This window comes from Dendroctonus ponderosae, unplaced genomic scaffold, assembly GCF_020466585.1.
Source record: "Dendroctonus ponderosae isolate FM_Combo_2020 unplaced genomic scaffold, Dpon_F_20191213v2 Dpon_F_20191213_6, whole genome shotgun sequence".
In the NCBI taxonomy this organism is placed as follows: domain Eukaryota; kingdom Metazoa; phylum Arthropoda; class Insecta; order Coleoptera; family Curculionidae; genus Dendroctonus; species Dendroctonus ponderosae.
In genome coordinates this window covers 4,843,013-4,860,756 of record NW_026018814.1, presented here as the reverse complement: position 1 = coordinate 4,860,756, position 17,744 = coordinate 4,843,013, and the positions used below count along the sequence as shown (strand labels likewise).

General features: G+C 32.7%; 1 protein-coding gene across 2 annotated transcripts in view; it reads left to right on the top strand.

Moving 5' to 3' along the window:
* LOC109540672 (glutamate decarboxylase) overlaps positions 1-17,744 on the top strand; it is a 31,830-nt gene that overhangs the window by 7,724 nt on the left and 6,362 nt on the right. The window contains exons 2-10 of one of the 2 annotated variants that reach the window (XM_019909116.2): positions 1,248-1,349; positions 1,862-2,098; positions 11,417-11,620; positions 13,070-13,188; positions 13,249-13,384; positions 13,447-13,562; positions 13,625-13,692; positions 17,197-17,275; positions 17,334-17,483. In XM_019909116.2, coding sequence (XP_019764675.1) covers positions 1,248-1,349; positions 1,862-2,098; positions 11,417-11,620; positions 13,070-13,188; positions 13,249-13,384; positions 13,447-13,562; positions 13,625-13,692; positions 17,197-17,275; positions 17,334-17,483 — 1,211 coding nt within the window. The remainder of the gene's footprint in view (positions 1-1,247; positions 1,350-1,861; positions 2,099-11,416; positions 11,621-13,069; positions 13,189-13,248; positions 13,385-13,446; positions 13,563-13,624; positions 13,693-17,196; positions 17,276-17,333; positions 17,484-17,744) is intronic. The other variant, XM_019909117.2, reaches the window with a different exon arrangement.

Sequence of the window (17,744 nt, the reverse complement as noted above, 5' to 3'; positions counted from 1 at the left end):
AACGCCACCAAATTATTGGTTTAAATTTGTAATTATTAATGAAAGTTGATTCAAAATTTTCCATAAATAAATTACTAAAAAATGGGGATAGTGGTGAAAAAATTCAAAATTCTGTTTTTTTTAAAGACAAAAATTTTTGAGGCAAAATACCCACAAAAAACTAGTTTATGTTATAAAACCGGTTTAGATATGTTTGGAAATTTCGATCAGGTGTTGAAATTATAGATCAGAACTTATATTAATTTGAAAAATGTTTATATTTTAGTAGGTATATCGTTCAAACGCAGGCTTCTTTCCGACATCTTCATTTAGTCCATTTATAACCGTTATTAATGGTCGATGTTCGAGGAAATCTTTTTTCTCTAGGGCATATTCTCGTTTTTCCATAAGCGACAAGAGTAATTCCCGGCTATACTCGAGTAAATAAACTGGGGAAGTGGGATTACTGTTGAAAAATTGCTGTGGCTTTTCTGCAGTGGCCCAGACCAACATTGGTCGATTTTCTAGCTTTTACACAGCAGACAGATCACGTTTATATTTCGGACTTTTTTCAGCTGAAGAATATTTGAGACAGTTTTTGCTTGAACTAAATTGCAATTTTGCTTATCATCTGCAGAAACGTTTCAGGAAAATGTATTTTACAATGAAGGAAGAGTTAAACCTGATCCATGACATTTTTGAAAGCGAGATTATCATTTATAATACGCAGTATTAATTTTATCGAGGGACATGATAATACTAATGAAGAGAACACGACAATATTAATGTTTGATTCAAACACCTTATCATGTACCTCGATGATCAATGAATTAACACACTAATATTCCATATTTATGAATGATTATGATGATAATGAAATATTCCAACTTCAGATTTATCTCAATATCTCATTTTTAAGCAACTGGAATTAAAAAAATATATATTTTTTGATATCGCTTTACAATTCCTCCTCGGGAATGACTTCGATTTTAAACTCTTTTTATGTTTTGATACTGACATCAGAGTACTTTTCAAGATATAAACATCAGATATCACAACATACTTTTGATAATATTTGGTGCAGATGCAAGTGAAACGTTCTCTAGAAACATCAATCGCTATCATTTAATATGAGGAATGTTCAACCCTGTTTGAATAGTTTAGTTGCTAGTTAAATTTGCATAAATGTTGTGACTGTGCATTTGAGTGTTTAGCATGTACAGGTAAAACTAGTCTGAACAAATATTAGTTGCACATAATTTTTTCAGACATACTGCCCTACCATACTGACGATGTACCTCTGGCGAGGGAATTACTTCACAAAGCAGTTAGCGGCCTTCCAAATTTTTTCAAAGAAAAAGTCCCCACGAGTAATAATTTTCACTTATTCTCTTAAACATTTTAAAAGGATCTAGAAAGAAACTGTCTGATTTAAAACGTTGCATATAAATATTATCGTTTCTTTGTGATCCAAACAGGCTTTATTGTTGAAAAAACTAGTTTAAGACTTTCCATATACTTCAGGCGTTTTTTAATTGGGTAAATCGGTTTTATTAATAATTTTGAAATAATGATTTCTGAAAATAAATGATGTTAAATACAAAGCTGCCTTTTCAAAATCATTTCACTGCATTTCATCGTTCACCAAATTAGATTTATTGTTGAAATTGGTTAGTCTTTGCATTTGCATCATTTCGTTTCCTTGCATTGGCATTCATTTCCTGCTCAGCAAAAAGACCTTTTTCAACAATAAAGGACTAGTCAATGATAGTTTAGATCGAGTTGTAGACAATGCGCAATATAGATTAGAACATTAATTTGAAAATAACTGTGAATTAATCTAAAGTCTAAAAGTAAAAAGGTATTTATGGCTTCGTTTTAGACATTCTGCCCTATAAAACCGAGAACGAAGCACAGACTAGGGAGTTTTTAAACAAAGTGATAGAGGTGCTGCTGGATTTCGTAAAAGCCTCGAATGATCGGAACGAGAAGATTCTGGACTTTCATCATCCGGAGGAAATGCTGAAATTATTGGATTTGCGGGTTCCAGATCATGGGGTCACTTTGCAACAATTGGTTAATGATTGCGCTACAACGATGAAGTACCAAGTGAAAACGGGTAAGTATTGCATTTGAACTCAACATATAACTGCAAAAATAATGCCAGCCGCAAAAACTGGACCACCCTTTATACGAGTTTCTAATTAGCCAAGAAATCATGAACACGGACTTAAAGTCTAAGCAAATATCAATGTTTCCAAGTTTTATCTAATACTAGTCCTACTCAGTGATGATGTTATCCTGTACTTTTTTGTACGTATTTGTGAACACTACACGGTATGATGGCATGAGCTTTTAAGCACAGGCAATTTATTCTCACACATTTTCGTCCCCAAAAATCATTGTCGACAGGAAACTAAATATCGCAAGGTCTTCGAAGTAAATGTAGGCAGCATTGGGGCGTATATCCTGCTGTGTTGAATGGGCCCTTAATAGCTCGCCTGCTATCTGACACACATTCAATTACAACCTCTATTTATTTTGTCACCGACGATACAAAATACAACCCTCTGATTGTATTAAGATATCTGAGTAACTTAAAAAAGACCATGCAGGAGTCGATACGTTGATATCTATCGTGGCAGTTTCTGTCTGGGGAAATGACGAGTGTCGCGTGATATAATTTATCAGGAGATATTTTAATGAACATTTTTAACTGTTTATTTGTTAAGTAATACACGATGAAAAACTTGCTTGTACTGATAACAGTATGGCGCTAGTTGATACTTATTCATGCGACAAAAGGGAGGCAGAATAAACTTAATCAACTTATTAAGGACCTACAGAAAATTAATTGAATATCCAATATGATAGCGGGACTAATATATTAAAAAATATTTAATAAGCATATATCACTGTATTATTACTTCTGGGTAACTCAAAGAATTTACAGCTGAAAACTAATTTACTATTTTATATATTTTAATAAAAAACTGCATGTTTTTGCGATGTAAAACCGTAGTCTATGGGAATTTGGCCGTTTTTCAGCAGAGTTACGTAAATCTGAAAGGAAAAATCATACGAAAAAGTATCTGGTTTCGTCAATCGCAATGCACTTTTAGTATTATGGTTTAGAGTTTATTAATCTATATATAATAATATGAATATCACACACTTAGGTGGAAGATTACGCCAAAATTCCATGTTTTTGGTGCCGTTTTAGCTCATTTCTCGAAAGCAAAATGAACAAGAACGCGCATTTTTGCATCATTCCAGAGATAATAAAATGAGCTTCTTAGAAACTATCGATAGCATCATATTTAATAGTTTTTTCATAGAATAAATATTTTTCCAATGCAAATCAAAATAGACTGCTCTCTGCACTGTTGAAAAATTGGGACCAGCCTTAAATAGCTTTCGAACTGCTGGACTTCACAGATTAGCCATATACAATCGGGCTTAAATTTAAATTTAAATTCGGTTGTCATCAACGCCTCTAAATCGTGCCAAATAATCTAGAAAATTTATGTGTAGGATGTAAGAAGATGCACCCTCGGTTTGTTAATATTCCAGCCACAATCTGCTCGAGGGTAGATAACATATTATCATTGAATTACAAGCCACTCGCGATATGAAAGTAAACATGATTTTCAGGGGAGAATATAATCGGGAAACTGTGGTGGTCGTTTTGTGCAGTGATTTTAAATAATGCAGAAATTATTAATTTTTACAAAACTTTAAAAAATATCAGGAATATAACAGTAAATTAATAAAGTTTGGTTTTATTTGGATTTATAATAACATGCGAATGTTTATAAAACTTGTAGGACAAGTTACTCACAAGTGGAATGTTATTTTCTAAGATAATTGCGATTCAATCACGTCGTATAAAATCAGATTAATTTTTGTGGGTCCAGCTTACGTAAAAAACACATTGAAAATTATCATAAACATTTTATATATGTATTGTCATAAAGTGCACTTTTACTATACATATGCTGTTTATTGCTAGTTCATTTTTTAATTGAATTAAAGTAAATGATCTCGTCTATTTATAATTAATTACTCGTTTAATCTAGCTTATTTTATATTTCGTGCTTCTTACCTTACATAAAGCTCTTATTGCTGCTTTTCGCCAGTACAAACTATAGCTGGTTTAATATCTTTATTTTAATTTCAATATTATATATTTATTTTAATATTGTTTGCTCAAAAGTCTCGAGTCTATCAAAATTAAGTAATGTTAAACTATTGAAAATATTTACAGTATTCCTTATATCGACTTGAAAAAGATACCGGTGTTACTTTTTCCTGATGGCAATTTTCACACTTGCAAGCAAGCTATGCTTCCAATTGTTAAATTGAATAATTGTGTATATTTTTGGAGTAGAGACGGCAATATTTATTTTTATAATTCATAGATTGTTATTCACATACATTTTGTCTTATTGTAAAAAATCTAGTTACTTTGTAACTTCTAAATGTGATTTTCATTATACATTGCCCATCGACTTATATATCAGTTTTGAATAGAACTCTTTTTAACACAATTTCGTACATTAAAAACACAGTATATGTGGTTTCAATTCATTCCAGAGCAGGTACGTGACTGCAAATTTCTTCTGGCACGTGCCAACTCTTCACACAAAACACAATATTTGATTATTCTGGGTGGCGGCATAAAAGACCACTGATTGCGTTGAGCTTAAACCCCCAGAGGGATCGATAGAAAGCCACCCTAATCTAATAAATCCGAGGACAAACTTTCAATTTGGTGTCATTTAATATCGTTTTGAGGAGTTGCTTTGAATAGACCTAATATTAGTGCAGGAGAAATCACTTTACAATTCTATGGTCAGAAGGCAAAAGAAAGTCGTAAGATAAAATTGTCTTTGCTTCGGCGATAGTTATATAATATAATTATAGATTAAAGAAAAAAAATTAAAGACATCAAATACATTTTAAACCATTTTAGAACAAACCTTTCAATGGTTTACCATGGTAGGTGTTTAGTTCACATCAAAACACGCGCTTAACGGTTCCTTCTTATAAGTAACGCCTTCAATATGAAGTCAGCAATCAGCTGTTCAACTATGGGCACTCCAACTTTCTTGGCCAGCTTCACTCCCACTTTCTCAGAATATACAATTTACTTGCAATGAACAGCAAACCGTGAGTTGTGAGTGTTTCTCATGTACACGTTTTGACCTATTAAGAGCCTTCTCAAGGAAGGTAAACTAATTTGAATAATTAGTCCCCAGTGACTATTCAACTACATTAAAAAATGGTTAATTACAAAGTAGAATGTCTACCTTCAAGAGTCTTCGAGTCAAATGTCTAATACTCGAGCAGTAAACTCATCCCATTAACTAAAAAAAAATAAACTCAATAAATGTATAATAATAATAATAATTTCCCACCACTCGATTAAATTTGAAACAATTTTGAAACTTGACTATAACATTGCATTCACCTAATCAATCATCTCATATTTACGGAAAAAGGAAAAGCTGGCTATCGATCACTAGAATTTCAATCAAACTCGAGCGGAAACATTTTGCCGCTTGAAAAAACGCCATCAAACATCGGAATCCGCAAGATCCGAGCTATAAATTCGCTATTATGCCGGGCTATTGCTCAGAATAATTGAATGTCAGTGGACTTGAAACAAAGATGTTACTTGCGGATGCCTGCACGAAACCCTCTTCTTGAAACACGCGACCTATTGGATTAGCACTAATCCCTTCCTAAGCCTCAACTTGGAGTTATCCGAAATGTTGACCTAAACTTATGGGACGAGACTCTCACATTGTGATGGTTTGACTTATGCCGACTGTTCTAAAATTTGCCAATTTACCGTCTCAAGTTGTTGATTGTTTGTCTTCCACAGTATCAACATCTGGCATCTACAGACGTTAAAAGATCTTCATTTGTATGTTTATTTCTCAAGTATTTTGCGATTTTTTAAAGGTTTCAATTTTGTGCAGATATGCGCCTGAATATAAAAGCCACATTTTTTGTTTGAGATAAGGCATCACCCCCAATCTATAAAATACGAATTCCCGAACTTTATGGGTTTGAGGGGAGTTTTTAATCCAGCGTGGGATACCGGCTGCAGCCGCGGGGATCAATTGGGGGAGCACTGAGTGCTCTTAATTACACCACTTTCAAATGACGTGCGTTCGGGGTGAGAAAATCGTGTTAATTTTTTGACGAGCACCAAAATTGATTTAAATACCGCTTTAACGATGTTAATGTTACACCGAGATCTCCTTCTTAATTTATTTTACAAATACTTCAATTGTATCCTATCTACCTTTAATTGATCCTAAGTTGAATACAATATTAACCCATTGCTTGACAAGTGCAACTCCTCTCGCTCCCAACTCAAAATGCATGGTTTAGAAAAACTGCATCTCATTGAACAAGTTAGCAGTTAGAATTAAGAGAATGTAAAACTTCAACTGAAAATTCTACTTTTGAGATTGAACAAGATGCACCATGATAATAGCACAAAATAAATTTCTTACCTGTTCTGTTTCTTCTGTTCTCTTACCTCTGCTCAGACCGAATCCCTAAGACAACTTGTTCAATTGCTCTTATATCGGTCAGAAAATTACTTCCTAATCTAATCCCAATCCATGTATTACGATTAATGCGACATTACGAATTGTTATGAAATTTAGCACCTATTTTGCTACTTGAAATACATCTTTTGTATGTTATTCTTCTGCTACGTTTGTCATTTCTTTCTCCTCAGGTTTCCTCGATATTCTGCTATACGTAATTAAAGCATTTTCTCTTTATTTTTTACATGGTTTATTCTCGTTACGTAAAGCTATTAAAGCAATTGCAATGTTGGTTAACTTTAACTGGTAATGTTCTTCTCTATGAGAAGTTTGTTTGCATGCACTACAGCGTTCAGAACGGCAATTTGCTAAATAAATTTGCGGTAACTATCTTTGATGATTGTTTAGTGCGTATTTTTCTTATTGCTAGAATAGTCTGCACTATAATTAGACCCGCAAACAGAACAGAAAATATTCTTCCACTTGAGCGCTGACGAAGATCAATTCTAGGCAAAATATATTTGCCTACTAATAAACTTACGCACTTACATATTATTTCATAAATTGCGACATATTTAGATTAATCTATTATTAATAAATATTTTGTATTCACAATGTATTTGATTAACTTGATGGAGTTAAAAAAATTACTGAAAACGTTAAAACAATTTCAGTGCAGCCATATAAATTGAGTTAATAAAACTCAAACTCAACAAAAAAATAATCCATCCGAATAAATCGATATTGTACTAACGAGAATCGAAAATATAATAAGCTTTAAGGGCTATGATGAAAGCAAATCCGGTTTTATCAGTTGAAAAAATATTACTTTAACCCAAATTTCGACGAATAAATGGAATAATATATGATTATCGCAAAAATCAATGTGCGCGGGAAAAATTTACCAATAAAATGTAAATACATGTGTCCGAGCAGCGGATAGATAGAACAAATGTAATAAATTTTGTTCTAAAAAAACACATACGCTGATTGATAAAGCTCACTTGAGAAATATAAAAATATAATAAAGTGTAGAACGTATGAAAATAAAATGTAATCAAAACGAGTAACAGAAGTAAACAATTTCAATCTACGAAATACATTAAGATTAGATTATAAATATACATTTATCGGGCAATAATGTTGTATTGGAAAATGCGATTTTGCTAGAAATACATTTCAGATCAAATAAAATTGTTACAGATGAAATGGCTTCCAAATATGTTTCAAGGTATACTTCGTAATCAATAAAGAAATGTTGTAGTTAATGTTGCAACCTTTAAACAAATATCGTTTGCGTAAACATATAATAACAAAATTGTTCTTATTTTTATATTGTATGCTAATTGAAAATTTAAAAATTAAAAAATATTTGTTACTGATCTGATTGCATTTTAAAAATAAATTAAAGTCACTTTCGTCTACTGGCTCAATTTAATTTTTCTAGTAAATTTGGAAGTTTGCATTCAGCAACGCTTTTGTATCAAAATGTACATTAATCCGCTTGTTTTACACCATTCGCTGTTCATGTACGAATAAATGAAAATTGAATCGACTCTCCCATGATCATCTGAAGTCTAAAGGCAAAAATGTGCGCTTCTTTAGAAAAATTGCTATTTGAATCCGTAATCCTCAATCCCGAAGGTGCATTTAGGTCATAAACGTCAGTTCGGATCAGTAGGACGAGAAGAAAATAATTGCAACAGGAGCAGGGCTAATAGCCTGGAGCCGGATGGCGATGTAATCCTGCTAAGTCCCGGATTGTCCCGACGCGCAGTCTGTCAGAAATGGGGCTTTACGTTCTCTATATACATTCACTCCACTGAGTCAACGCCAGGGCGGGATTTTTGGAGAGTTCTCTCCAGTATCCCTTAAAGGGTATTCGAAAAAGTTAGTAGACAAATTCATTCAAAACCTTCAAAACTTCTAAATTTATATAACAAATGCGAATCTTTGGCATCTATTTAAAAAAAAGTCTTAAGAACGAGCAGTCTCATGAATGTGCATAAAGGGTGGGCAAAAGAAAATGCTTTTATATATTTACTTAGTATGAAAGTGATAAAATATTGCTTCTGATTTAACTGCAACAGAGACTAAAAATATCAACTAGAAATAGTCTATTTCATCGAAACCACACGAATCATATATACTCTTCATATATTGAAATAAACTTTTGTCTTACTAAGGTGGAAAGTTCATTTGGTAAATTTAAAAACTTCTCATTATTATAATATTATTTAAATTATAAAATCGATTTTTTCGCCCCCATCGGAGAAGTGGCTAATGGATTATCTAAAGATAATTAAACACGACGTACTTAATTTACGTTAAATTTAACAGAAATAAAAACCATATTTAAAGCATTATCTCGTTCTGTACTAGTTGCATTAAATAAAGAAATTATTGTGGACGTTCGTTCTTGTCGTAAAATCGGATTTGTCAGAGTCGCATAATGCTGAATTTTGCAATTCAAGGATACAATGAGGGAATAGAAAATTCTATAATGAATTGAAAGCATGAAAAATGTGGCAGTCGAAAAAAAACATAGAAGAAGATAATAATAATAGCGTTATAAATGACCCAAATAATTGCCCTCGAAATCTGCGATTCTGGCAGAGTTTCAACTGAAGTGAAGTTCACTTTCAAATATTTCGTTCATTCATGCAACCCGGAACATTACATTTTTTTCTTTAGCCGTTTGTGAATTTTCAGCATCAACATGAGGCCTAGATTATGAAAATTGGTTGAAGACCGAAACAATTATCTCTGCAAGCGCAAAAAGTTTATTTTTCTAAGACGACTCGGCAAATAGCTTTTTTTAAGATGAGGTTTACTTTATGCCTGATATATTAGAATAAAAAAAAAACCTTTTTTGTCGGAGGCAATGGAGGGCAAGTGGAACTTTCACCAATTTTGCATTGTCTCATTTGAAATTTTGTAAAAACTTTATCTGGAGCACTTATTTATTGCACAAACCTGCACTAATTCAAAAATAATTGCACTTAATAACGCTTCAAATCGAAATCAAGTCGCTCCCAATAATCAGAATTTATCCAGTTTCAAAACTAGTCCAAATTTGTTCGTGTGTCGTTTTTTTGTTGAGCAGGTTAGATCGAAGCATGGTAATCGAATAAGACTATATATTTTCGAGAAAATAAGCTTCATTTGCCTTGCACGTGAAGCCAAAGCAGCCTTGGAAATGTATTACTAATGTATTAACTAATTAGTAATAAAAACAGTTAACCAATTAAGTAATCAAAGTATTGCTAAATACTTTAAGTGTGTGATGACCAATTTTGTGATTAAGTAAGTAATCAGCTGTTTTCTTGTTGTTTCAAATAACTTTTCAAGTTTTGCTGCTATTCTTACGCTCCAATTTTGTCAATTCAAACTACTGTTTTTGGAGCTCCTTAGTTATTCCATATTTTTACCATCAACCTTGTATTTGGCTCAAAAATACATAGTAACTTTTCATCTGTAAGTAACCTAACGAGTAATCTAATATGTAGTTTCTTTATCGGAACACTGTTTGGTCATATACAAAAATCAATCTAAGCAAATAATACATACGCAATACCCACGACTTTCTGCCCTTGGGTTTCCTAATCGATCCATATCAAACATATAGAAATTTGCAAATTTACTCTCAAAAAACTAGGAGGCGAGAAGAAAACAATACCCGAAATATTGTCTGATTTCAGCCTGCAAAGCTTTAAAGCATTTTGCAGCAAAGCTGTTGTTAAGCTTCCTAATGATTATCATGTGTAAAAAAGTTTCGTATTGAAAATCGTTGAGGAAGTTAAGCACTCAAAAAGCAATTATTAAAAAAGTAAATATCAATGTTTTAAAGCTATCGTTATAAGTTAAATATACAATGTTAAGTGCAGTTTTCAGAATGTAAACCCCATCATTATGAATCTTACTTGTCTTGGATATGTTTTGGTGTCGAATCCTTAAACAAGATTTTTCAACCAAAAAATATCCATATGAGATATCTTCCTCTATCGAACCATTTTTAGGAACCGTATTTCGGAAATAAATGTCATTTACACACTAAACTCGAATTCAAAGTGGAGTTGCATTTCAGTTCGGAGGAATAAAATGTATTTAAATTTAAAAGGTTGCTTTCAGTAAAAATACAAATCACCACTTAATTGCTGCTTGCTTAAAGTGGGATGTTTTTATCCCCGAAGAATTGTATATTGTAAATTAGAAGCTCTGAAGCGAAAAGTTAGCTGTTGAAAAAGTGTGCTTTTTCTCAACTTGCTCTTCATTGAGCGCCATCACCATCATTACATAAAAAGCTCCGAAAAGCTTCATGGGTTGGTTAAATTTGTTGTAAAAGTGTTTCGCCTTAATTGATTGATTCACCTTCATTTTTGATGAGAAACTTACAGTTTAATAATATCGATAATGTTTAGTACGGACTGTTGGTGCATTATGAGCAACAAAACTATCTATGTTTATTAGTTTATTAAATCCAATTTCACCTGGTTTTGATAAATAATTCAATTTAGCGAGAAAAGTACATTAATAAATTCCCTGTTACGTTCATATTTGGATTACTGCTACGAGTATGATTGTGCAACAACTCTCCAGAATCCCGTCTTTTCCTGCAAGCAGATGCTTTCGACGTGTACAATCTCGGCTTTTTATTTGACAACAGACCCGTGAAATGGTATCGTTTTGATGCCTTTGTTGTAAGTCTGTTATTCTTCGAAGTATTTTTCATTTTTCTCGCTTTGTGCGAGTGAAAGATATGCTTTGGAATTGAAGTGGCTTGTTCGAGCAGTTTTCTTGCAATTCAGGCTGGAAACACTATTTACTGCAATTTTTAAATTATATTTAAATTCTTCATTCTTTCCCAGGTCATCCTAGGTTTTTCAATCAGCTCTCGTCTGGCTTGGATCTGATTTCTATGGCTGGAGAATGGCTGACAGCTACAGCTAATACCAACATGTTCACCTATGAAATTGCTCCTGTTTTTATTTTGATGGAGAATGTCGTTATGACCCATATGAGGGAACTTATTGGAAGTGATTGGAGAGACGGCGACTCCATTCTAGCTCCAGGTAAACTTACATGAATTTTTATTCAAATAATTATCAAAATACTATACTTTTTTAAAAGCCAATTTAAAAGCAATGGTTGATCACTATCAATTATTATTTATACTTTTCATTTGGCCATTAATTGCTGTTGCAATACTAAGCAAACGGGTTCGCTATTGTAATTTTTTTAATTTTTTGCAAGTACATATCATTTTTTAAATTTAACTTAAAACTTTCAAAATAAATTTAAATTTTAAGATAGCCGTTTTTTAAACATCCGTTACTTTACTCAACTCAATATGTTAGTAAGCATATTCTCTCTCCAAGGATTTCAAGTTTATAGAAAATAATGTTTACGCGTATATGGATAGAAAACGTTGGCAAAATATAAAATAACAAATGACTGTTTATAACAAGCTCATAGGGTTTTCAACATATCAGTTTGAAAAATGAATGATGCGAATTGCGCATATTTAAGTTATTGAAAATTTTAGAAGACAAAAATAGTAAAAGTTTTTCAATAGCTATATCGGGATTTTTAATCACTACTAAAATTTCTCGATTGTTAAATCGGGATTTTTATCTGATTCTAAAATGTTTAAATAGATAAATCGGAAATTTTAACTAATAATAAAATTTTTCAATAGTTAAATCGGGGTTTCTAACACTTTTCAATAGATAAATCGGGATGTTTAATTACAAATTTTTCATTAGCTAAAATATATTTTTTCTTTTTACGTATATTTTTTAACCAAATTAAAAAAAAACGGCAGTAATTTGTTGTGCTAATTCGCTCTCTAAAAAAAAATTTAGTTTTAGTTTTGATGTTTATATAATAGTTTTTGTTTGAGGCGCACTTCCTTTGCGTTCAATCGGCTCTAATTTTTCGCAATTTTTATATCGACGTTTCGAATGGCTGTCTCTTACATGATGTTGATCAAAAAAGTTTGCTTTGTGGAATCTTTTCGGATCGACCGTTTGCGATTTGTCGACTGTTGAAAAATTTAATTTCCATTACTTTGTATGATCTTGTTTATATGAGAAATTTTTTTATTTTGTATAGTAAATATCCAGTGTTACAGATTCATGTATGAGAATGCCGGTGATAATTTTTGTAGTTTTTCTTTTATCAATTATTAATGTTTATTTTACGATTAGAGTATTTCCTTATATCCAAAATTTTGGAAAACTGTTAGATTTCGTGTTTTTTTTGAACATTTTAAAACATGTATCTACACAGTGGATAAAATTTAAAGAAACTATTTAATTTTATGAGTGTAATTCCAAGAGACTGAAAATATACCCTCGACTGAGAAATGTATGTCCTTAAACGTATTGAAAACTCGACAGAACAAAATACGCTAAATCCTTATAAATAAATTGGCTGCATTGAAAAGTGAAAACCATTCTGTTTACTAGAAAAGCGGAATTTCTGCTAAATTGTTACTGGAATCATTCTACTCATTTTAGGTGGATCCATTTCGAATCTTTACGCATTTTTGGCTGCCAGACATAAAATGTTCCCCAACTACAAAGAAAAAGGAATAGCCACTATTCAGGGACAACTTGTGATGTTCACATCAGATCAGGTGTGTTCGTCTCAACTTTTTGGAAATTACGAGTTATCAAATTGAATAATCAACTTTCAGAGCCACTACAGTGTAAAATCCTGTGCATCTGTGTGCGGTCTTGGTACTGATAACTGCGTAATGGTACCATCCGATGAGAACGGACGTATGATTACTAGAGAGCTGGAGAAATTAGTAATCGATCGGAAAAGCAGAGGTTGTAGACAATAATTTTTTACAATTAATGGCAAATTTTATTAATTAAAATGCTTGTTGCAGGACACATTCCTTTCTTCGTTTGCGTTACATCGGGTACCACTGTGCTGGGAGCATTCGATCCTATTAACGAAGTAGCAGATATTTGCGATAAATATGGAATGTGGCTGCATGTTGATGTGAGTTGTTCAAAATTAATGTAATTTTTTGAGCCATTAATATGAAAGCTATTTTTTTAAAGGCCGCTTGGGGCGGGGGTTTACTGTTATCGAAGAAGTACAGACATCCTAGGCTGAGTGGTGTTGAACGGTAAGTTTTAGAACCAATTTAGTTGTGGTGATTTTTTTAAGTAGTCGGTTATTTCGAATTTTCCCCATAAAAGCCTCTTTCCATTTGTTAACTTTTTGCGAATCTCTAAATAGCATAGCTTTGCAAAGCTTGAAAAAGAAACGAAATTAGCCAAAAATCCAGCCAGGCCATAAAATCAATATTCCGATAAAGCCCGCACCAAAGCCACCGATAAGCTGTAAAGTGGGCATCAATTTGCATTTTCAACTGCTTACGGTTTAGAAAACACTTTCCGGCAGGGTCGAAGTGTCAAATGCACTCCGGGGAATCCTCGGTGATTGACTTTAGTTAAGCTGTTCGGGGCGGGAAGTGTTTTGAGCATTATCGTATGCAAAAAAACTATATTTTGCCACCAACAAAAATGTGAATAGATGACTACAAAATTATAATAAACTAAAAAAATATAAATAAACTTGAATATGTTACAGACAAAAATTTGAAAGCTTTTCACGCAAAAAAAAATAGTGAAAAAAATGGCGCCGTTTTCTAATTAATTACCAGATGCTTAGTATATTAAGAAGAAATGTTACTTTTTTTATATAACGCGTTTTCTCAGGTAAATTGATAGCCTTAAATTATTCTGGTTTTGCTTTGACAAAATAACTTATTATTATTAACTTATTTGAGGGTCTTTGCACTTACTTTTGTTACGTTCATTTGAGTGAATTGCGTACCTTTTTTATGACTCGATGAGTCTTAAATAATCGGCAAATAAAAAGTATCTTTCGTTTGGTGTAGCTTCTAACCTGATCTGCTATGTTGGGCATTTATTCGCCAGTTTTTCTAATTTTACTCACAACTATGCGTAATTTTAGTCGTAGTATAAATTTAAACGTTCACTAAAACGGCGTTAATGCTCTAATCTCGTCTACCATTATTTGGAGACAGTTGGGACGGTTATGCAGCTGTAAGATTCCCATGTAGTCAGGGATTACTCTTTCACTTCAATCCCGACACGCTTTTGCCATTATTTGCCAAGGAAAAAATCGGGGACTTTAAATCTCCTTAATTAACTAACTTTGAAGCAGCTAAAATTGGAAAACATCTATAAATAATTTACAAGCAACCGTTGGTTTGGGTCTAGCAATGAAAACTAGTCTACCAAGTGACCATTGAACTCTTAGCTTTATATTGCTTAATATCAAAGTCAAAATAATATTTTCAACAAAAAAATTGTTCTGGTGCTCTTCAAGTAAGTCACATCAAACCTTTTAAAAGGGTTGGGCCAATTTTGAACGACGAAATAGTACGACATAATATAATAATCATTTTTTTAATAAATAATAATTTATTTAAATTTACAATTTAATTTGAAATACCTGCATAACGGAATGAGCAAAGAACCGACAATATTTTGTTGCTTAAAGCTCCGTTTACACTTTGCAAGTAATTGCGACCACTAAAATGGTCATGTGTAAGCCGCAGAAAAGTGCACCTGCCGGCACTTACCGCATGGGAATCAAATAATTGTGTTCTTCAAAATGCGAAAAATAATGCTAAAAGAACACATAAATAAATAATAATAATAATAAAAAAACGAGAAAACACACTTAAAAAACTTTTGTGTTTTGCAAGAATCTGGAAGCGAAAATAAAAGAAATGAAAACTGTTTATAGACAAGAAGTGAATAAATTTAAAAAGTGGAAACAAAAAAGAGTTTTCGATGATTTGTTGATTTCTTATACAGGGTGTTTAATTAAATATTGCAACGGAAAACTGTATATTCAAAAACAATTGTTAGTACTTCTACTTTCCTTTCTGTCCTCTCGTTTGTCCTCTAATTTTAGTTTTTTTTGGGAATACTTTAGGCACTGACGTCTAAACTGCAGGAACGAGCTATTTTTTCGCAGCTTACTCAAATTATGGACCTGATAGCGGTCGAGATTTTAAGGGATAGTTGACAGGTTTGCTTTTAAAATAAAAAAATAATTTTTCTCGAAACCCGTTAACTTTATAGCAATAAAGCTAGAAATCTCTTCATCAGCGCCTTAAAAATATATACTGACAAAATCATAGATTTTCCGTGGCAAATCAGTTATACGTACCTCAGCATATACCTACATAGGTGTATTTATATAATATACAAATAATATATATATGCTGTATTATATTATAGTACAGCATACAGAATTTCATTTTTCTCTCTAAGAGTTAAACAGTGTTTTTCGTAAAAAAAAAGGCAAATAAGAAAATCTGTTGGGTTTAGGTGTTTTGAGTCACACTAATCACAATTGAATTAAAATGCAATAAATGCACTACATATGCAAAGGCAATAAAAATTAATGACAATTAAAAAACTGAAGAAAAGGGATAAACGACTATCACCAAACTCGCGTTAACATTACAAACTTCGAACTGCACGAACCAACTGGTTAAAACTGAACAGAAGCAGTAAAAAATACTGGATAATGAGAACAAACTTTGTCACACTTGTTATCACAGATTGTAAAAACAATTAGTAAGCAAGCTGCTTGGAAAATTAATAAAATGATCATCATTCTGCTTTTCTGTTTGAAACTTTTGACCCATTTTAGGTGCAGATTCCCAGTTTACAATGAGTATCATTAGTTTGGACGCTTTAGCCTGAAAGCTGGGGTGTTTAAAAGTTACCCTAAAGCCGTAAATTACCCGCGCTAAAACCACAATTATGACCTCGACAGGCCAGTATTAATTACTGTTTTCATTAATCATGTCTTGGGCGGCATTCAAAACCTCCGACTTCCAAGTGGGATGTGAAACGGGGCGACTATTAATCCAGGCCGTGAAAAAACGATCCCCAGCTGCAATACACTTGTTACATGACACAAATTGTAAAGTAGGAGAACAAAGAGCTGAAGGGGAGATTTTATTGCATTATAACTATGAATCTTATGCAATACGTTGGCTCTTGTTGTTTGTTTTTACTGATTTGATGATATACCGATAGTAAACTACTAGCTGCAATAATGATTAAATTCGCTTTGAAAACTAACAAAATTAACACTGATCTTGGCCTAAACTAAAGCACTACAAGTCGTGCAACTTATTTTTTTTGCGCTCTAGTACAATATTCAAACCTCGTAACTCAGCAAAACTTTAACTCGTAGTTATGCGTGTACAATTAACAACTAATATTTCTTTCTAATAAATATTAGAAAAGTAAGGGGCTTAGCTAATATACAGGGTATCCCGTAAGCACAAGATCAAAAGGGTACTGCGATATTTTTTGCATCAAAAGAAGACGATCTGACCTAACTTTTATTAGCAAAATATGTCTGGCTCCTCTGCTATTGATGGTCAAATTTGTTCAAAAAAATCATCTTTTTTTCAAATATCAGGAGAATGGTACGGCGTATTTTGGTGAAACTCGCTGTGAATTTGTTCTTATGTTGTAAGACTAAAGAAGAAAACTAAGACTAAAGTTAGAAATTCCTCCATCCTTTGAACAAGTTGATTTCGGTTCTTCAACGTATTTTTCTTTTCCAGGGCGCAATCCGTAACATGGAACCCACATAAACTAATGGGGGCTCTTTTGCAATGTTCAACAATCCATTTCAAAGAAGACGTATGTTTAAGTGAGTTGAGTTTGCAACATTTTTCTCCAATGGTTCTTTGCTGTTTAGGGCTTGCTCATGAGTTGTAACCAGATGGCTGCCGATTATCTTTTCATGCAAGACAAGCTCTATGATATCAAGTTTGATACTGGAGATAAAGTGATTCAATGCGGTCGCCACAACGACATTTTCAAGCTGTGGTTGCAGTGGAGAGCCAAAGTGAGTAAACCAACAAATTTATTTGCAGATGCGATTTGTTTTACGCCAAATTTATTTATACCGGGTGGTCCAGAAATAAGCTGCGACCATCAACTTATCTTCTTCAAATGGATGCACCTATTTTTTATTTCAACTTCTTCCACAGGCCTTGATGAACTTACATAACTGACTCACGGTATAAAAGTCAAATGGGGCAAAAGTAGGTCGGGTATTGGCATGAACATGCACATAATGTAGACGGTTTATATTGGTCTTTTTAAC